Here is a 23643-nt window from a genome sequence, read left to right as displayed (position 1 = left end):
ACCCCTGAACTCGTCTGTGTAACATATACCTGCATGTAATGTTAAACTGTTGTGATTTTATATTTTAGGGTTAGTGTATGAGAGAATGATTCAGAAGAGCTAAGACTATGTTTCTATGATAAACAAGCCTGTTTGAGGTGCATTTGTGTGCTGGCCAGTGTAATTGAATGCTCATTATGTTCGTTTGCTCCTAACCTTTAGAGCGCTGTACTGGAACATAAACTCTGGCGCTTGACTCTGCAGCTTTATTTAATAACAAAACATTATTTCTTCATTTTTATGGATCACTCTACTGAACTGGTCTAAAGTGCACAATATAGGGAGCCATTTGAGATTCTGCCTCAGGATTTTCAAAGGTATGATCTTATAGATGTTTATTACTGCTTATCAATGAGGTGTTTTGTTTCAGTTTTCAGCACTTTAACCTGCTTGTTTTATGTCAAAGCATGTTAAATACTGCAAAAGAAACTTGTATCCATTACATGGCTTTGCTTAACTCAAACATGAAATGACCATTGGAGTTTTCTGCTTTTACCAAAAAAACAGAATTTTATCAAAAAGTAAACACTTTTATAAATTCCATTTATTTTGTTGAGATCTTTTACTTAAATGATTAAAATAGAGATATCAGTTGTCCACACATAATCTTCATCATTTTCATTAACACTCAAAAAGGTTACTTAATTTCAGGAAATATGTGCTTGGGTAGTGACAATTCTTAATATTACACATTGATTTTCAGACTTTAGGACACATTTAGTTCAAAACAACTGGAACTAACTGCTTATCATGTGGCCACAGGGATGCAGCCCCACGTCTGGCTCTAAAATGCAGAGGTTGGAAAATGGTCATGTAAAATTGTTTATGCTGTGCAGAAAGGTCTCTGTAACATTCATGTGTAGCATTAATCATTAAATAATGAACTTTTTCTACTTTAAACTTTTTCCTCTCTCTGATCTCTAATGACGGTGAAGTAGGATTCTTTTTCCTGAAGGAGTCAGGAAAAGAGAGCAAGAGGATGGAGTGGTCTTCCTACCTGGATCAGTGAGAGGTCCTCCAGATGCAGCCGGAAGAGATGATTTCTGGAAGAGTTAGAGAGAGAGAGAGATAAACGTGTGATTTAGCTGGCTAAGTATAGAGAACTGTTCCAGTAAGGGTCAAAAGGCTCTATGAAGGCAAGTGGTCATTTCTGTAGGTTTTACTCATCTAGAAAATGAATACTCTTGGTCTGGACTCAGACCATCAGAGGTGAACAGCTGTGTTTCTAAAGTCACATTTATATTATGATACTTAAACTGCCTGAGTCAAAAAAGTTTAGTTTTGCTAAAAGCAGGGTCAAAGAAAATTCCATCAAAGTTCAAATTCATAATGCATAATTAAATTAAGATGTAAACCAGCCAGCAAAATTACCCTCAAAGAAAACTTATTTTTTCAGATTTCTCACTATTTTACCATCATCAACATCGCATATAAAAATTCTGAAGACACCTGTAGGTTCACTGGTGTTTTTGTGTACTTAATAGATATCATGTGTGTTGTAAACATTACCCCTGATTCCTATCACCACCCCTGTAAAGAAATCTGAGTTGATACATTTCTCTACAATGAATCATTTCTCATCAAACCACCCTGGATGTCTTTGTTTACATTTTAAATGTCTGGAATTGTGTGGAATTTCCTTTTAACAAAACTGCAACCTCTGTCTGAAGTGGCTGCCTCCAACATTCAGCTCCATGGTGAAATTCTATTCATTTTGTAGCTCACAGTAAGTCACACTGTGCTCAAAACCACATTGAAATGTCTGTATGGCTTTATTGAAGACCTCAGTGCAGTTTAATCAGGTAAAGAAAAGTTCTGGAGGTGTGAAAGATTTCAGTGACTATTGAATTCTAGTGTTTATTAGCACCATTAGCACCAGTAAACTAAAGAAGCAAAATTTGGACACCAAACATACCTGGGCTTATCAATTACAACTAGGGTTAGATAAAAATAGTCTAAATTGATTTTTTTACCAGACAATTCCTAACATCTTAAGATCCCAGGCTTAATATATACTAAGGCTTATTATTCAGTAACTATAGGGACTTCAGTACAAGTTCACTGAGCAAGAGTGTGTCATAAAACTTGTTGACCATGGCCATTTAAGGGGTTAAATGGAGGGTTCGGCTAAAACCAGATCTGCAAGTTTGTGTACTGTTACAGCTGTGGATGGTTTGCACTGGCTTTGTTCTGTTAGCTATTCCTAATCAGTGTTCTTTCATTTGTTATACAATTGTACTCTAATTACTGTCCAGAAAGTGAGACATAGCCTGCATGAGCCCTGACAGGCTTGTCTATGCTAGAACCATCGACCCAACTGAACATAGCTGATTCTAACTTAAATTTATATGCGGTATAGAATGATGTTTAGTTTGCATTTACGAGTGTGTCCAGCCTCAGAGCGTCCACTGTAACTCAGCAGCCCGAGGCGAGGTATGCTGCTGCTTTGTTAAAACCCTTTTACTGGAATTCTCCTTCAGTGCACCACACAGTCAGCCTCAGGCCACATCTGCTGACCAAATAAGAATCCAGAAGCCTTCAGGCCTTTTTCACACAAGCTGGGGCTATTTCCCATGGATGAAGGGTGCTTTGAGTTAATTACACCTAAATTAAAATTCAGGCATAGAGCATAAGCTATAAAACTGCTTTAATCATGATGAAAAATTAAAACTAGCATGTTTGAGGTATAAAACTCATTTCTTCTTGAGAGAATAAATCTTAAAAAGCTTTAAACCATTAAACCAATTGACACCAAAATTTCTTCAGTCTAGAGTTTTACTGGCACTTGGCTAAAGGGGAGAACGAGGCACAAACTTATAAGGAATAAAATGTACCATGGATAATTATGCAGTTAAACACATTCAACTAGAAAGCGCTTTTAGTCATTTTTTGGTCTTCCATTAATGACATCATTTGTGACATCTGTGATTTTGACAGCATTTAGACAATTAGATATGTCCTCAGATTCCCCCTCAATATGTTTATAGCATAAAAGTATTTTTCCTAAATTCCTATGTATTCCTAAATACATGCACTTTAATTACTGAGTTGTTTCTTTAAGAATATAAAATCAACACATTATTTTAATTGGCAACTTGGTGGCTCTAATAAAGCACCATTTTAAAGTTTGTAAATAATGCACAGTGAGAGGTAGCAAGGCTAATGTACAGCCGCCACACGGTGGGGTTAGTTTAACATGCTGTTACAACTAAGACCCCTAAAGTAAGCAACTGACTACTTCTATACTCACCCATATAAATTCAAAACAGTTCCGTTTTTGGAAGCTTTCTTGCACTGATTCATCAAAAACATACTAGAAATGCCTTGTAAAGATAATACATTTCATTTTCAATGTGCTGATATTTGCCGCTGTACTTTGTGGTCAAACATACGTTTTTCATACCTGTCACTTCTGTCTCTTTTCACTAATCATATGAATTTTAATGCACATGTTTTTATGTATTCAGGTTAGAAAGTTCATCTGCTTTAAACTAATGAAAAGTGTACTGGACCCCTCAGTCTGTTATAGCTAACCCCACCAATGGGGTTATCTTACATCTTTACAGTCACTCCACTTTTGTCTGAATTGATCATAAACAGTAGGTACTAGAAACATGTTTATGTTCTCATTTGTAGTAGAGATGTGGAGTTCATATAAAAAATAGTGTTACCAAATTATTCAGAACTTAAAAGTTGTGCCCTGTTCTCCCCTGCTGTGTAAATATAGTTGCACAATTACATAATTCATTACATAAGTAAGGAATACCATTTACATTCCGTATCAATAGGTCCAGGACGTTTTTCTGTGTCAGTGCCAAAAACAATGTAAAGAATTTCTGCAAACAAGACTGTACACACATCAATATGCAAATATCTTCAGCAAGTTCAAACCATAATAAAATATCTCCCTTTGTGCTTACACACACAAATTTGGTATGAAGCGTATGCTTAGAATCTGCACTTTCCTCAGAATGTCTTCACGTGTTTCAATGAGTTATGAGTGAAGAATTATTTATTTATAATTGAAACATGCTTTTGTTATCACTGGCTATAAGTATGATTTCTGTAATGTTGGTTAGCCAAGATGTGTTTCGTGTCCACGTTTGTTAAGTTTAGCACTGGGTTGGCAAGGCTAACGTTGCCAACAAGCGCTCAGTAGTCACCCAAATAGCCCAAATCCTGTCTGTAAACATACATCTCCAAAACTTCTGCCAACCCACTCAAACTGCTATAATAAGGTTACTAATGCGGTTTAGGACACAGTGTGACTTACTATCAACTATAAAAATTGACCAAACTTTAAAGCACAGCCGAACATTACAGGCAGCTACTTTAAACAAACAGAGAATTCACTGTTCATAAACCACTTCAGGAGTTGGAATGCTGATCCAGAATCAGTTTTTGTGACAATTCATTTTTATAAAAGGAAGAATCTGATCCACCATCAGTCTTGCTTTGTGAACGTGGTGTTAGCTGCCTGTTGCAGTGAGGTTTCATTCATTTTTATAGCTCACAGTAAGTCATACCATCCTCTTGTCCACTTCTACAAGTCTACATTACCTTTTTGCAGGTTGAGAGAAGTTTTGGGGTTGTATTTTTACAGAAAAAAATTGGGCTATTTGGGTGACTATTGAATTCTAGTGTTTATTAGCAACATTAGCTTTGCTGTAGCTCCAGTAATAAACTAACGAAGCTAAATTTGGAGTCAAAATATGTCTTGGGTGATCAGTCGTTTTTGTGCTAAGTGGAAAAAATGTGTAGAAAAATAGTAATGACTATTGTAATTTAAAACTATTTCTTTAATGCACAAGTAAAAGTTAACTTAAAACAGGCAAAACAGAAAATAGCATTTGAATCATTTTGATTGATGCTACCTCTGCATGTAGAAGCTCAATAAGGGCTTGTATTACATGATGATGCAGCCATGAAGAGTGTTTTCCAGCTCAGGCTGCTGTGATTAAGGCCCATTTACTGTATCCACACGTCTATTGATTGTCTTCTACAGCATTACTACAACAAACTCCCTGAGTCCACCAGCCATCAATACCACTCTGACACAGGCTTTCAGCACATTTACTCATTCTATACACAACTAATCTATTGGCAGCTATTCGTCCGTCTGAGAGCACAGTAAATAGCTGAGGACCATGTAGTAAGTAACTACACTTCAGCTCACATTTTATCAGTAGACAACTCACATGGCATTCTAGACCCTCAGAAAAGGTCTAATGATTTCCAGGAATGAAATAATAAGTATGTTTTGTCATTTGTAGCTCATATTAGTCATGATTCTTGTATTTCAAGTCTGGACGTATTGTAGTAATGCTCTTATTTCATTTTTGATTTTTGGTTGGAAACAAAAAACTTAAATAACTAATAGAAAATTATACATTCAGGTAGTATTTAAGGAGACAGCCAAGTGAGCTCCCCCAGTGGTTAAGACTTCAGGAGGTGGGCACATCACTGACTGTGAATATAAGAAATAGTCTAACCAGGTTTCAGGGAGCTGTCAGGAATGGAAAAGCGGCAGCCCTGTGCTAGGACTTCTTACTGAGTCACTGTGAAACTGATACATACAAGCTCAAATAGAAGTTAATGTCTGTTACAAGCTTCATATAAATCAGATGGAATGTTTTTACAAGGTTCAAATGTCTGTGTCATCTAGAATGCCCAAAAACATTCATGTGTGCCACTGTTAGCGCTAACATACTGTTAGAAACCCACAAGGGAGCTAGCAAAAGTCAAAATTATCATAGATATATATTTATGCCCTGATGTAAATGCTTAAAGGTCACAATTTACACTGCATGTTATCAGTATAAATATGAAGGTGTTAATTCATTTCCAATAACCGATGCATAATATATTAGCATTTATAGGTGACACTTTATTTAAAGGGTACCTACATCAGGACTTCATAAAACAAGCACTGAATAGCATTTAAAAAGTACTTGAGCATTCATAAGCAGGTTATGTCATTACTCACAAGCTGATGAGATCATTTATGAAGCATTTTAATCAAAACTAATGAACAATTGTTCTATTCATGATGCTGTCATGAAGCATGAACTCCTAAGGCCTTTTTAAAAGCTCCATATTTCAGTTCTATGACAGATATCCTAAAACAAGTGAAATGAGAGACTTTATAAGAAAATGTGGTTGAAATTATTCACTTTAGTTGGAGGGCACCAAAATTCATACAACTGATATTTGGTGTTCTTAATTCAGCTTCGCACATTGACATAAGATTTTGAAGTATTGCTTCTTACATACATAATTCATTGCTTATGGATGTATAAAGAAGTACGTATGTCTGTAGCCTTTCAAATTACCATGTTTATGAAGGCTACATAAATAGGGACTTCATAATACATGAAAAAGCACAGAATAAGTATATTCTAAAGCAATTGCTTTACATTATTTGTGAATGATGCTCCTTAACAGTATTACAAATGGAATACATACTCATTACTTCAGAACAAGTATATTAAATTCCTTCAAGATAAAACATTATATTGTGAATAACTCAAACACTTACGAGTTGCTTTTTAAACATTGTTAATGTAATAAGAAAACTTTATTAATAATTTTGTTCAAATCAGTGGTGGCAATGTAGACGTAGTCAGTCAGAGTGAATTAAAGTAAAATGGTTTACTGTAGAGAAACTGACTCTTTCTTTACAGTGGTGGTGGTGATGGGAACCAGGGGTCACAATGTCAACAACACAAATACAGTCATTTTATTATATATTTATATAATATATTTAGTCACTATATTTTTATAGTCACTATCCAACACCACCAGTGAACCTGCACATTTCTTCTGAGTTTTATATGTAATGTTAACTATGGTAAAACTGTTAAATTATGAAAAAATATGTTTTCTTTTGCTTTACAACACCCTGCATGTAACTCTACACCAACAACAGACTTTACAAAGTATATATTTTAGGTCAAAACTTTCTCAAAACTACCATAAAACAATGTCTCAGACATCAGGCAGTGTATTCATAACCAGTTCATGTAACTTTCTATGAGAGGGCCTTAAGAGGTGGACAGTTTCTCTAGAACAGAGCATTTCACACCAAACCACTGAATGACTTTGCTTACATCTTAAACATTTAATTATGCAGGAATGTTCATGGAATTCCTCTTTAGGAACATTTTCCAACTTTTCTTTCTCTTATAAAGCTACACTTTGGAAATACTAGGTATTTATATGACAGATATGACATGGTTGGAGTAGAGGAAGACTGAGTTACGGTTCTGAGAACAGGCCATCGTTATGCTACTCACGTTTTAAAGCCAACATATGTCCTTTTATGAACAGCAATAATCTCTAAGTTATATGTCTGTTTAATTTATATGAACAGTGGGCCAGGAGAGTAAACTGTGCGTGACTCGTACCCACCGCCCTCCTTACACGCTTCTCTAAGATAGAGAGTCACATTAAAGAGGCATCAATCAAAAGAAAGAGAGGGTAAAGGATGGTTGTGAAATGAATGACGTTTAAACAATAGAACATGACAGTTCTATTCACTCTAACACACAACCTCCAGTGCTTTACTTCTTTAATACGACAGTTTTACAAAGCGAAGAATAAGGTAAAGCGAAGAAGCAAAGAAAACCATAGAAAACTGTTGGGAATAAAATCTTGTATTAGCTGTTTTGAACAAGTATCTTGCATCAAAATGCTGAAAAACAGTACTTTCAGATTTTGACCAAAGGAGAAACACAGTCCAAAATGTCCGTAATGTTTATGACCAATTCACACAGGATATAAAATCTCTGTGTAAATGAGGCACTGCCTTTACTCCAGACACCCTAAACCTTGTTGTCCTAAAGGGAATGCCACCCAATTATTCAAAAATATCTGTATAATTAAATGGTTAAGATGCAAACAAAGTTATTCAGAGTGGGTTGATGTAAGACGCTCCGTTCTAAAGAAACCTAGTCAGAATGGTTTACAGTGGTGACCAGACATCCACCTTTAAAACCTCCCTCACAGAAAGTTCCTACATGAAATGGTTATGAATAGGCAGAGACATTCATTTTTTATAGGTTTAAGATGAGCTTTAGGCCTAAAACCTATAGTCTTCATCCAGGCACAGAGGTACACACATGGACAAAATACTCCCTTTACACCACCACTGTACAGAAATCTGAGGCGGTAAGTTTTTTCTACAATGAACTATTTCACACCAAACCACTCCGAATGAATGAATTTCTGAAAATCGGTGGAATTCTCCAGTAAGTAAATAAGTCATTAGCACAACCAAGAGTTATCATCACTGCAAACAATCCAGTTTTTTCTGTATTTTACGTTTTAATGTTCTGAGTTGTACATATGAAGGAGGACACTCTATACCAGCTTGACTTAAGCCACAGGGAACATAAACAAACGTTTCATCACAACGCCAGACATAAACTCCTTTGCCACAGAATATGATAGACATTTTACAGACATGTTGATTCGTGCAGGATTATGTAACCAGAGGTTATTTCTACAGCCTGTTTTATGGAGAGCAAAAGAAGCCAGATTTTTTTACTGATTTACAGTCCATAAAAATGACTGACATGCTGCATTTGGACAGGACTGAATTCACTGAGAAACATACTTCCTCATATAAAACTAATAGCGCTATAGTGTCAATACCTTAGACTTTACAAATCATTCATAAAATAAAAAATAAAAATGAGAAATATTGATTTTGTTCCCTTTGCGCTCCTGAGCCGGACAGCAGGATGGTGAAAATATAATCCACTAGTTTTTGATTTCTGTGAGTAACATTAGACACAAGATGTCAAGCTTGTTACAAAACATTCTGAAAAAGTAACAAAACTGAAGCAGAACCCCTCTTGTTACTGGGGTGGTACCTTTAATCAGGGAACTGTACCATAATCCATTGAAATTATATTGAAGGTTGCTGCACAAAACAAAATGTACCTGCACAGAATCGTTATTTTTAACCATGTTGAAGAACGCTTATTGGCATTATATGTAACTATTTTCAAAATAGTTCTACGTAGAACCATATACAACACATTCTCCATCAATGTGAAGAACCCGTTCATTATGCAAAGAACCATTTAAGCATACAAATGGTTCGGTATACAAGTCGTGGTTATAAATAGAGCCATCAAGAGGAGATACACTCAAGACCTTCTGCACTGCACTCGATACACAGAATACAACAATAGAATCACCTGCACACTCAATTTATGAAACGGCAAAAACAAATCATGAACAGTCAAGGTGCAAAATAACACGATAACTGAAAAACAAGGGAATTCATCACCTTGTTTGACCAGCTGCTCTCTGTCGTTGAGGACGGTTTCATGGCACTGTAGCTACTTACTGTCATTATTTAAATTTTTGCAATTTTGTTTAAGTTTATTTCATGGAAACTGTTTTTATTTATTGTTATCTTTTAGTGTTCGCCAAGGATTTTCACTTCAGTACAGCAGTTCTAAATTTATGTACACAGGTTTTGGCACACTTGTTAAATGATGTTTTTCTTGGTTTTCTTGGAGAAAATAAGCAATACGCATCCTTTATATCTCTCACATGCTAATGCACAACTGCTATTTATTTGAAATTAAATTCAATTCAATTCAACATATATAACGTGGCTTATGCAAAAGTTATGGTACAGTTGATGTTTTATGCTTTATTATGATGTTGAACACAGCAAACAAACAGAAACTGTGCGCTAAAGACGCATACAAATCCAATATTTAAGTTCTCTGTTCATTTATTTTGACATCATTTGTCTTATATCACTGTCAATTCTGTATTTCCAAAATAGCAACTTTACAGGAGGAAAAATCTTTCATTAAACTATGAAATTTCATTAATTTATGTAAAGAGATTGTATTCCAAGTAATACATGAGCATTTCTATTGGTCTATTAATTATAAAGTTCACGCCGTGTAAAGCTTGTATCAGCAAAAAAGGTAACACTTTATTTGAATGCTACCTACATAAGGGCATTCATAAGCGCTGAATAATGCGTTTATGAAGCACTCCTTGAACATTTATTAAGTGCTTATGTTGGTTCTCGCAACCTGACATAAGATGTTTTATGAAATAAATGACATTGTACTGACATAATAAGAATAAACGTTGAACATATTTACAGCACTAAACATATTTAAAACACTATACATTGCTATTTATGTCAGCATTCTTAAGACGACATTGTATTAATATCAGGTGAAATATGCCTGGAAACTACCCCCTCTTCCCTCCATGGCATAGATAAGATGATTGATGCAATTATGTATAGTGTTTTAAATATGTTTAGTGCTGTAAATATGTTCAACGTTTATTCTTATTATGTCAGTACAATGTCATTTATTTCATAAAACATCTTATGTCAGGTTGCGAAAACTGACATAAGCACTTAATAAATGCATTAATAATAATAATAAACACATTATTCAGTGCTTATGAATGTGTTATGAAGCCCTTATGTAGGTAGCCTTCAAATAAAGTGTTACTGCAAAAAAGAAAGGAATCTTTTTTCCGTTCTCTTTTCTTATGTATTGCTTTTTTTTATTGAGTTATATTTGATATGTCAGTGTCAGTGACCCAACAATGTATCTTGGTTAAATCTGATAGACAAAGCTTGGAAAAAAAGACAAATGACAAGATTTTTTTCAGAGGGCGACGATATATTTTTAATGTCTGCGTTTTGTTCCACCAGAAAAAGAAGTTTCAGTTTAGAATAAAGCAATCGTTGCTTAATTGATGAGCATTTACATCCTGTGGAAGGCTCTTTAAACTTTAACAAAAAAATCAACCAAAAAAGCTCTTTAGAGAGCCAGGATTGGTTCTTCTGTGGCATCACTCCAATGAACACTTTTTCCACGTTTATATTTTTTCAGAATCCATAAGTGAAAAACAGTACAAAGTAATATATGCTGCCATATCAAGACCTCATCATCCATTTCTATTTTTATATTGTTTGCCATTTGAAAGCCATACCAGTGCTTTACGTTTTCACTAGGATGCTACAGCCTTCAGCTGCATTGCCTTCATACACCCTGCCTTGACTCCAGCCTTTTAATTTATTGTATAGAGGCACATGGTTACGATAGCAACACTATAAAAAGCGCAAAAAGTCTGCTCAGTGCAAAACAACACCTCTCAGTGAGACAGAAAAACAACACAAAGGAACCTAAACCACCTTCATTATGAAAGCCAGCCAAATTTATGCACCCCACACTGTTTGTTAACTTTAATCCAGACTAATAACGTTTAGGTTTCAGTGTTTCTCCGCTTTGCCCTGGAGTTTGAGGTGCTGTGCGAATTTATGAGCAGCCTCAATGTTCCCTGACCTTGATGAACATCAGAGTCTGCTCGGCTGGAGCCTGTCCACACAGACCATTAGGCCTGAGAGCAAGTGGCACGCTCTGAAGCTCGGGCAGGAAAACCTATCCGCCCGGGGGACCAGCAGTCAAACTAAAGCGATCACAGAGCAGCAACCATACATGACCAGAGACTTCCCCTTCACCATTCACTCTGAACAGCATCGATCCTCAATCTCCAGCCAAAGCTGACAGCGCTGTCAGGCTTTTCAGCTGCGCTAAAGCCAGCTTACATTTCTCCTTTGTTAAAAATCTAATTAAGAAGCATTTGTTCCTTTTTGTTCTAGTATAGATTTTACTATTAAAGCCAAAATGAGCCCCTATACAGATAAAAGAGGCATCTTTATTTGGAAATGTATTTGGACAGCCCCCCAGGAACATGGGAGTGAGAGAGAGGAGAAAATCAAACTCCACTCTCGCTTGAAATCTGAAAACATCCACAGGTGGTTCTGTCCATCCTTCCACTGTGAGACGACAACTCAACACTATGGCCCAATCCCATTTCACCCCTTGAACCTGCCACTTAGCCCTTGGTCCCGGTTTTTGTTGAGATAGAGGGGTTGGGTGAAGTGTTAGGGCTACATGGCCCTCCAAATGGAGGTTTTTCAGAGGCACTTCAAACACAGTGTTATGAGAAAAAAAGAAAAACGGCAAGATGGCTGCATGGGTGACCAAAGAAATCCACAAATGTGAGCGTGATCTCAATTAAAGAATTATGATAACCATTATTTTATTACAGTTTAATGTCATTTCAGTGTATTAGGAGCCTTTATCTTCATAACAAACATTAAAATTCACTACTAATATGGTAATGTACAGAGGGTTAGCCAGCTATATTTCCTGTTCCACCTTAAATAGTCCAACAGTTCTGATGCGATAAAGAGCCAGAATGTAACTGCTGCTTCATTTAAGGTAGAATGGGAAAATTCAAACAGCTGGGGAATAGCTGGGGAAGCTGGAGAAGCTGGGGAATAGCTGACTTTAGCTTCATATCCCCAAAGAATTGGAGGTGGAATAATAAATAATCATCACATCCTCCCTCTTTGAAAGCATTTTGACTGTGAAAAAGCAGCTTTGAACTGGTCAACCAAAAGTGACAAGGATCAGTGTGATAGGGAAATGCAGATTCTCTATATATAAACAGTCAAACAAAAGTTACAGAAAGTTATTATTAAGAACATAAACAGAGACATCCCACCCCCACCATGGACTGTTCTTGCTGCTGGCCTCTGGAAGGAGGTTCTGAAGCCTTCTAAGCAGAACAGCCAGGTTCAAAAACAGCTTCTTCCCACATGCCATAAGACTGCTGAACTCTAAATAACATGCTGCTTCAATTCTTTCTTTTTTTTGATTACCTCATACATGAGACCTCCAGTGCAATATACTCTTGTACATATACTTATTTAAAAATTATTTATCTGCTGATATACATATGTTTACAAATGCACTACACTTTGCACTACATTGTATTACCGATCTACTCTGAGCCAAGGCAACAAAATTTCGTTCTAATGCGCACTGTACGGTGTTGATTTGAATGACAGAAGTATGTCTAAGTCTAAGTTATTACATGAAATAAATGGGCAAAGAAAGGAAAGCCATACAAGGAACAGTTTCCAGTAACATGACAACAGTAAAATACCAAAAATGTGCCTCAAACATTAGACTGGTTATATGACAGAGGTGGAGGGATAAATGTAGGGCATTGTGAAGCAAAATAGTCTCCAAAGAAAACTTCACTATTTTACTATTATCAACAATTAAAAACTCAGACGAGATGTGTAAGTTCACCAGTGGCTATATTTGTGTTGTAGACATGGTGACCTCTGGGTCCCATCACAACTACTGTAAAAAAAAATCTAGGTCCCACTTTATATTAAGTGTCTCTAGTAACTGTGTAATTACTTGTGAATAACATGTGTCATAACATTGTAACTACTGATTTATTCACTGTTACAGATGGATTACAGAACTACAGCCTATATAATTACACGTGTATCAACTTCAGTTTTGCCTAATGTAATTACACAAGTGTATCTTGAAAGTTGTAATAGCCTATTCTCTCTCATGAAATTACACAAGGGTAATAATATAAATATGTTTACATTTGTAACTATACTGGAACAGAAGGTGTCCCCTTATCTTAAAACATATCTTCTGTAGCATTACTTAAACACATTACATTACCATCAAAGCAATGTCTACATTACAACTCCATTATTACACAGTACCTAATAACAACTACACAGGAACTGTCCCCTTATTTAACAATGCAACTTTACCACTACACTACAGGAAAGCTCCTGTGTAGAAGATACACTTGTTTAACTACATGAGGCAAAACAAGTTGAAACACATGTGTAATTACATAGGCTATAGTTCTGTAATCCATCTGTAACACTAACTAAATTATCAGTAGTTACGGTGCTGTGGCATATGTTATTAATGTGTAACACAGTTATTAGAGACACTTAATATAATCTGGGACTGAAGTTTACAATGCACCATTTCACATTAAACCTCTCTGAATGATTTTGTTTACATCTCCACCACTGAGAAAATTTTAAAAAATATTTCAACACTTGGCATTAGCAAAAGTTGCAAAACTTCAGTTCTTCGGTTTGCTTTGGTTTCTGTCACTTGTTTCAAGACCATCTAGTCCTGGAAATTGTCGAGTCGTGCTAAGAGCTCTTAGGAAAAGTTCTGCTGACAGACTGAGTTGTAAGGAAACTTTGAACGAGTGTGCCATCCTGTTTTAGAAAAATAATCACAGCTGAGAAAAGTACAAGTGCTTGTTGTGATGGCAAAAAGACCAAAGAGCTTCCAGTCTGCCTTTAAAGCCATTTCGCTGAGTTGTGTGATGGTTGTTGCAGATCTGACTGCGCCATGTGCTTCCTCAAAAAGAAAGACTTCAAGGACATGGCGCTGGCCCCAAGTCAAAGTAAGCACACTGTATCAAAGTGGGTGTAAACAGCTCAGCATCTCATTCTCATAAACAGATCAAAATGCTCTAATAGCAATGGGCAGCATGGATGAAAACTCTTGGAAGTTTAGATATAATGCTTTTTTTGCTATACCATTCAAATATAATAATTTAATTAGATATTTAATCACATTTATGTGGCTCTACTAACATTTGCACTATTGTAAACCCATTTTCACGACTATACTAAGATTAAGTAGTCGCATGTTATTATTATTGCTATATTGCTATTTTGCACTGTTGCCTAATTGCATATGCATTTTAGACCTTGAAATATTTACAATGTCATTAGTCAATTTCAAATTATGTGCCAGGCTTGCACTCAAATTTCATGTTTGGATTGTTACAGTCCGCCTCCCACTCTCAGGTCCACCAAATCAATTCAGGAAAGTACAGCTTGGTGTAGCCAAAAGGACATTTTATGTGTTCTATAAAGTATTTCTATGTTATACAATTAGTATATTATATGTAACATATTCTCTGTGCGGAAATTGAGTTTTTAAAAAGGTGAAGGTTAACATCTTCCTACATCAGCAGTGTGGAGTGCAAGAACAGCACAGTATGGAACGTTTATACAGACAAAAAAAATGGGATGTTGTTGAAAAGCACTACACTGCAATTGTAATTTAAACCTATTTTTGAGCAGCTGAGAATTTTATTACACTATGCTTTATGCATCCATGTTCTAATGTTGGCTATTATTGGTGCTATAAGATAATTTACCTGGTGGCATCATCAGAAATATCCTGTTTGTTCAGCTTAGGCCTATTCAGATTATATTTGGAGACAAATTTATTGTACTCAGGTCAGTTGCAGACTTGTACATGGTTCGGGTTGGGTCGGGTTCAGATTTGGACAGAAAGTTCTGGCTGTATTCGGGGTTGGACCCAAATCTTCAGGCCCAATTAAAGCTTGATGCCGGCCCAGCAAAACAGAGGCTCATTTTTGTCAGGTGAAAAAAGTTTCCTGTTTCTGGCAGCAGTCAAATATTGGCTTATCTTTGAAAATTTGAAATGATGAAATAACCAATTTGTTCACGTTGGACTAGATCATCAGGGGGACGTCTCTTCAGTGATAAAATGCTTGCATCTGGACAGCAATAAAATGCATCTTCTATGAATCTAGATGTTTGTGTGGTCATATGATCTAAGAAAGCTAAAAGTTGATGATATTGTAAATATAAAGTACTGTACAATGCTTTACTACTGTGGCCACCATTTAATCACCACTTTAATCAACTCACAGGCTCTTGCTTTTCTCATTAACTCTTTGTTTCTCTCCTTGCTAAGTGTAGAGAGCATGGAGATGAATGTCCACCACCCAGACCAAGCACATGGCTAGGAGAGTTTTCATGTTTTGAGAAGTGTTTATTACGGATACACAACCTAGCAGACTAAATACAGTAGGTAAAAAGAAAAAAAACAAAAACACTTTTTCCAAAGTGAGGCAACATCTGCCTGGAAAATCATAGATGTGCATCCGAAGGTGACTCAAATTATGGCACTGAATTTGATGAAGAACAGTACATAATTCAGCCTGTCATCTTCTCATGGCAGGAGAGAGAAAACGTCTACATGGCTGATCCAAATGGCAATGAAGTCACAGTAAAAGGGGAAATTACCCCAGGATCCTATGTAAATTTAATCCCATCCAAAGGCGAATTTTCTTATTTTCTCGATATTTCACATTAGTGTGTCAAGTCAATGACTTATTTTCTTAAAATAATGCCTTATTACATAAAAATAATTACACTAAGAGTAAAATTTATTTGACAAAAGTCAACATCTCGAGAACATAAATTATTTTTTCAACATAAGCCATTACGGCAACTTCATAAGACAAATTCTTAAGAAAACAAGTAAAAATTTGAAATAAAAAGCCAAATTTTTGACATAATAAGACAAGATATGGGTATTTTGCTACCAGAAAAAGAAAAGAAAAAAAGGTATTAATACAACATTTATTTTTTTTCTCCTACATTGCAAAAACACTGAAATGATCACTACAAAGCTGCACTTGTGCTGGTCTGAAAGAAGGTAGAAAATCAGTACACTGACCACTCACCCCTGCACAAATCACTTGTATATCATAGTTAATTTGTTCCTCATTTAGTAAACCTGCCCCCTAGTGAGTTACATAGTGAAATACATTTACATTTAATTTTACACTTTGTATGGACAGGTCTGGACACAACAATGCACTTTCCACAAAATTTCTCCACTAGATTCAGTGAGCTACGAGTCAGAAATGATTCACATAACATATATTGATATATAGTGAAAACAGTGATTTTTACATCTTAACCATCATTTTTATACTTGTTCAGCATAACCCAAAGGAGAGACTTACCCCTAATATGTTGAGTTTTATACTAAAATGAAAGACGACTTCTACTTGCCAGAGAAAAAAGTAATTATTCTTCTGGCCCCAGCTCCGTGGGTGAATGGACTGCTAACGGTCCTTCATCTCCAACCTGCAGTTGTCACTAAATAATTGCTTGGAGACTTTCCCAGCTGTCAACAGATTTCCTTCTATTTTTTCGGTGAGAAAAATGAGGACGGGACAATATAGAAGCCTATGTGGAAATCATCACACTGCTTAATTAAGGATGGACACAGACAGACTAATAGTGCTCTTACATTTTTGGTCTCATTTCCAATTAATTAATGTGTCAGGGCATTTCCCGAGTGACAGGATATAGCCCACTCTGCACAACGACAGTAAGGCGAGACCTTTATTATGTGCTATTAGTGCACAAGCTGTAAGTAACTGTACCATTATGACATTTGCGCAGTAGGAAGAGCAGTCAGCATTGCAAAGTGTGTAATTAAACATGCTAATCAAAATATAATTAAACATGCTAATAATAATAATTTTAAAAAATACACACACACACACACACACACACACATATATATATATATATATATATATATATATATATATATATAGACAGAGAGAGAGAGAGAGAGAGATGTACACACACACACACACACACACACACACACACACATACACACACACACATACATATATACATACATATAAACCGGTCACTTTATTAGTTCAGTTGCTTGTTAACATAAATAGCTAATCAGCCAATCACATGGCCACAGCTCAATGCATTTAGGCATGTAGAGGCGGTCAAGACAACTTGCTGAAGTGCAAACCGAGCATCAGAATGGGGAAGAAAGGGGATTTAAGTGACTGAACATGGCATGGTTGTGCCAGATGTGCTCGTCTGAGTATTTCAGAAACTGCTGATCTACTGGGATTTTCACACAAAACCATCTCTAGGGTTTACAGAGAATGGTCCAAAAAAGAGAAAATATCCAGTTGTGTGGATGACACAGTTGTGCGGCAGTTGTGTGGACGAAAATGCCTTGTTGATGTGAGAAGTCAGAGGAGAATGGGCAGACTGGTTCGAGATGACCCCACAGGTGCTCGATTGGATTTAGGTCTGAAGATTTACTTGGCCAGTCCATCAACTTTACCTTCAGCAAGGCATTTGTCATCTTGGAGGTGTATTTGGAGTCGTTATTGAGTTGGAAAACTGTCATGTGATGCATGGGGATCATGCTCTGCTTCAGAATGTCATAGCACATGTTGGAATTCATGTTTCCCTCAATGAACTGCAGCACTCGTGCATCTATTTTTTGAAGCCAACCTCTGGATATGACGCTGAGCATATGGACTCAACTTCTTTCGTTGACCCTGGCGAGGCCTGTTCCAAGTGGAACCTGTCCTGGAAAACTGCTGTATGACCTTGGCCACTGTGCTACAGCTCAGTTTCCATTCACTGCTCTCCAGACTTTGAACTCATAACAGTCAAAGTTCAACTCTTTTTTTTGCCCAGGGACTTTAGCTCAGTCATCCTCACTACCTTCTACATCCCACCTCAGGCAGATAAGTCACAGGCATCACCCTGAAGCTGCTTTTATTGTGGTTGGGGACTTTAACAGGGCAAACTTGAAGAAGGTTCTGCCCAAATATTACCAGCATATTAAATTTCCCACCCAAGGTGAACAGACTCTTGACAACTGCTACACCGCAATCAAGGACAGTTACAAACCCCTCCCCCGCCCTGCCTTCGGCAAAGCTGATCACACCTCTATTCTTCTCCTGCCCGCATACAAACAAAGACTTAAACAGGCAAAACCAGTGTTCAAATCAGTCTATCAGTGGAGTGTGGAGGCCTTATCTTCTCACTTCAAGACTACTTTAAATCCACAAACTGGATGATGTTCTGTGATGTGGCTGGCACAAACATCAATGAATACAATGACTCCATCACAAGCTACATCAGTAAATTCACTGAAGACATTGTACCAAAAATCAATGTCGGATCATTTCCCAACCAGAAGCCCTGAATCAATGCTGAGGTTCGAGCCAAACTAAGAGCTCGGGCTGTTACCTACAACTCTGGTGACCCAGCTAGCTACAAGAAGGACAGATATGACCTTCAAAGGATCATCAAGCTGGCCAAAAGTAACTACAGGGACAGAGTGGAATCTAACTATCTTGGCTCTGATCTCAGACGTATGTGGAATGGCCTGCACACCATCACTGATTACAAAGTAGGTGTGATCTGTGATAGGGGCTCTTCCTCCACACTTGCAGATTAACTCAATGCTCATTATGCTTGTTTTGAGGTGACTAACACCTCACCTGCTGAGAAACTCCCAGCAGATGAGGAAAGCTGCGCTCTAGCCATTCCCCTATCTGAGGCGATAAAATCTTTCGGGGCAGTTAACCCACACAAGGCACCTGGTCCCGACAGCATCCACAGCCGGGTACTTAAAGCATGTGCCAACCAGCTGGCTGAGGTTTTAACCTCTCCTTAAGACTGTCAGTGATTCCCAAGTGCTTTAAGGAAACCACAATTGTTCCAGTCCCCAAGAAATCATCTGTCACCTGCCTAAATGACTACCACCCTGTTGCACTCTACAGTTATGAAGTGCTTCGAGCAACTGGTCAAAGCTCACATCTGCTCAACACTTCCAGCCACCATAGACCCTCACCAATTTGCATACCGCTCCCACATATTCACAGAGGACACCATTGCACTAACAATACACACTGCTCTCACACACCTATACAGAAAGAACACATATGTACAAATGCTGTTCATAGATTACAGCTCAGCATTCAACACAATCATCCCTGCCAAACTCATTGCTAAGCTCACAGACTTGGGTTTGAACTCTCATCTGCGCAACTGGATACTGGACTTCCTGATGAGCAGACCACAGGTGGTGAAAGTTGGGAACAGCTTCTCTTCCACACTGACTCTGAACACAGGGGCTCCCCAGGGATGTGTGCTCAGCCCCCTCCTGTACTCCCTGTATACACATGACTGCGTAGCCAAACACACGTCTAATATCATCTTCAAGTTTGCTGATGACACCACCATCCTAGGCCTCATCACTGATGGAGATGAAACAGCCTACAGAGACGAGGTCAGCACTCTGTCAGAGTGGTGCCATGACAACAGTCTCTGTCTCAACATCAGCAAAACAAAGGAGATGATTGTGGACTACAGGAAACAGCAGAGGGGAAGAGAGTCAGCAGTGTGAAGTTCCTTGGCGTACACCTCACTGATAACCTCACCTAGACCCACCACACCAACATTATTGTGAGATCTGCCCGTCAGCGTCTCTTCTTCCTGCGTAGGCTCAGGAAGTTTGGTCTGTCTCCTCAGATCCTCACCAACTTCTACAGGTGCACCATAGAGAGCATCCTCATGGGCTGCATCACTGCCTGGTACAGCAGCTGCACTGCCTGTGACCGCAAGGCCCTTAGAGGAGCAGTGAGGATGATGGAGGCCATCATAGACAACAAACTACCAGCCTTACAGGACGTCTACCAGTCCCACTGCCTCAGGAAGATCAAAAAGATCCGGTCAGACAGAAGCCACCCAGCACACGGCCTGTTCACCATCCTGCCATCAGGCAGGAGACTCCACAGCATCCAGACTAGAACAACCTGGATAATGAACAGTTTCTACCCACAGGCTGTCAGGCTTCTGAACAAGCTGTGAAGCTGTGGGTCCGTCCCCAACTACCATTTTCAGTCAGTCACTTCGTGTCATATCATCTCTGCTATGGACAATAACACCTTAACACTAAGCCACTTTAAAGAACAACAACACAGTCACTCAAGTCACTTTAAAATGTATACTGTCTCTATGTCTTGTGTATATTGTCTCTATATTTTGTATATATATATATATATATATATATAAATAATTTACTTACTTATTTTCTATAGAGTAATTACTTCAGCCTCGCCACAAGCTTTTCCTTGCATAAATGTCCTGACATGTTGCAACATTGTGTATATATATATATATATATATATATATATATATATATATATATATATATATATATATATATATATACACACACACACACACACACACACACACACACACAAGAAGAGGGTTTCATTGCAAAACACATTGTGGACCACATTCAGAAAATCGATGTATTTTGTTGGGAGTGGCTATTATACATACAACAAATATTAATGACATATTATATTAATAAGACTACAGATATATAGATGTGTTTTCCATTAACATCGACTTATTCTTTTCAAAAAAGGGTATAAGCACCTAAATTGACTTTTGAAAATAAGTTAACACATCCTCTAAGGGGAACACACCTAAATATACCATTTCTTTGCAATTTTTTCTATTTCTATTTATCTGATTTATTTTTATTTGAGGGCAGCACGGTGGCGTGGTGGGTAGCGCTGTCGCCTCACAGCAAGGAGGGCCTGGGTTCGATTCCCCGGCTGGGCGTCCAGGGTCCTCTCTGTGTGGAGTTTGCATGTTCTCCCTGTGTCTGTGTGGGTTTCCTCCGGGTTCTCCGGTTTCCTCCCACAGTCCAAAGACATGCAATCAGGCCAATTGGACATGCTAAGTTGCCCCTAGGTGTGAGTGTGTGAGTGGCTGTCTGTGTCTGTCTGTCTGCCCTGCGATGGACTAGCGACCTGTCCAGGGTGTATCCTGCCTTTCGCCCGAAGACAGCTGGGATAGGCTCCAGCACCCCCCCACGACCCTGACGGAGAAGCGGCTTAGAAAATGGATGGATGGATGGATGGATTTATTTGAGTTTAACATATTGAAAAAGAATAAAATGTAAAATAATAAATGTGATGTAACTTTTATGCAGGCCACATTTAATGTTTTTTGTTTTGTCTTATTTCTCCCAATATGTATATATATGTCACACTTCCCAGTTCTCAGTCGGACTCCACTTCCCAGAATCCCTCAGTTTGTGACTTCACCAACCAATCACATGCCAACCAGCAGATCTCAGTCACCTGAGTACTGAATATAAACACTGCTGTTCTTATGCATGTAAAACTATTTCTCCATTCTTTCGTTGTGAAATATTCTCTCTGTTCCATCAGTGCAAACAGATCCAGATTCTCTTACTTGCTAGCTACCCTGTTTATGACCTTGTTCTGTTTTTTTAGTTGCTGATTCTCAGATTTGTCCCTTTGACTAAGTCTACCTGTGTATTTGCTCTTTGGTTATGACCCTGTTATCGTCTTGTGTTTTCTTAATCTGGTCTCTAACCTGGTGTGGTGTTAACCCTGTTATTGCGGCTATTCCGCTTTTCAATAAACCCTATGGTTTATCTTTTATCCGCGAGTGCCTGGTTCGTCGACCCAACATTAAAATATGACATGAAATGCAGCATTTTCCACTGATCTCAGCCTCATACTGATTAATAATATTTATCAATACCATCTCTTTGTATCCATATACACACATAAACAGAAGCTAATTCTCAGTCAAAAACAAAACCGCAATAACCCATAATTGAATTCCACACAGTAGGTCAGTCAGAGTCCATTACCTTGCACCCACAATCAGCTCGTTCTGCCCGGGATCAAAGGTCAGCTGCGAATAATCCACCGTGCCCTCTGCTCTGAAACGGCGGATCCATGGCTCAATCTCTGCAACAGAAAAGATGAGACATGTCAGACCATGATGTGAGAGGGTGCATTGGTGCCTCTATGCCCTATGGTGTATTAACCTCTGATCTTCACATCAAAGCCTCAGTCTAAGGCCTAAAAAGCATAAACACATCATCGTTGCTGTGCAATGTAATACCTGATCAGCTAGATCTTCTGGTTATGATCATTTTACAGGTATAGAAATTTTTTTTTGCAATTTTTAACTACACTAATGGTCTGAACTTCCGATTGTTAACTACATCTAACGTCCAAAGGTATCCAGTCCTTCTAACTACTGAATTAAGCTACTTTAAGGTGCACCCACTGAAAGCACTCAGTTGTATACACAACATGTATAACCTTCACAGAAAAGCACTGACCAATAGAATGGGACACTCCAAGGAACTCTGCAGGGATATTTTTCCATACCTTAAAAGTTCAATCTTAAAAGTTGTTTTTGCATTTTCCACAGTCCAAATAATCACATTCACGGGTGTTATGGTCTGGGGAGTCAGTCCATTATTCAGAGACCGCAAGTAGCTTCTTTGTTTGATGTGTCTATTTCCTTTTCTCAGTAAGAGCCTCTTGGCAGATACATTCTTTCAGACTCATAGTGTTGAGTGGTCTTCTTACAGTGGAAGGATGGACAAACACCTGCGGCTGTTTTCAGATCTGAAGAGTGGAGCTTGATTTTCTCCTCTATATATGTATATATACACACATGCCAAAAGACTGTCATCAAAGCAAAAGGTGGTTACTTTGAACATATACACTGATTAGACATAACATTATGACCACCTCCTTGTTTCTACACTCATTGTCCACTCTATTAGACAGCCCTACCTTGTCAGTTCACCTTGTTGATGTAAAGTCAGATATGATAGCTCATCTGTTGGTCATCCTCTAGTCCTTCATCAGCGGTCACAGGACGCTGCTCACAGGACTTTGTTGGCTGGATATTTTTGGTTGGTGCACTATTCTCAGTCTAGCAGTGAGGTGTTAAAAAACTCCAGCGTCACTGCTGTGTCTGATCCACTCACACCAGTGCAACACACACTAACACACCACTACCACATCAGTGTTACTGCAGTGCTGAGAATGATCCACCAACCAAATTGTACCTGCTCTGTGAGGGTGCATGTGGGTCCTGACAACTAAGGAACAGGGTAAAAGGGGGCTAACAACGTATGCAAAGAAACAGATGGACTACAAAGTGCTCCTATATAGTAAGTGGAGCTAATAAAATGGACAATGGGAGTAGAAACAAGGAGGTGC

At 37.9% G+C, this 23643-nt stretch overlaps 1 protein-coding gene across 2 annotated transcripts in view; it reads right to left on the bottom strand.

The window, feature by feature from the left end:
• sema5a (sema domain, seven thrombospondin repeats (type 1 and type 1-like), transmembrane domain (TM) and short cytoplasmic domain, (semaphorin) 5A) overlaps positions 1 to 23643 on the bottom strand; it is a 246127-nt gene that overhangs the window by 137473 nt on the left and 85011 nt on the right. For both annotated transcript variants that reach the window (XM_017696239.2, XM_017696238.2), the window contains exons 3-4: positions 22269 to 22368; positions 1037 to 1082 (exon numbers count right to left, since the gene is read on the bottom strand). In XM_017696239.2, coding sequence (XP_017551728.1) covers positions 1037 to 1082; positions 22269 to 22368 — 146 coding nt within the window. The remainder of the gene's footprint in view (positions 1 to 1036; positions 1083 to 22268; positions 22369 to 23643) is intronic.

The sequence above is a fragment of the Pygocentrus nattereri genome, chromosome 24 (assembly GCF_015220715.1).
Source record: "Pygocentrus nattereri isolate fPygNat1 chromosome 24, fPygNat1.pri, whole genome shotgun sequence".
Taxonomy (NCBI): Eukaryota; Metazoa; Chordata; class Actinopteri; order Characiformes; family Serrasalmidae; genus Pygocentrus; species Pygocentrus nattereri.
This window is presented reverse-complemented; position numbering and strand designations above follow the sequence as displayed.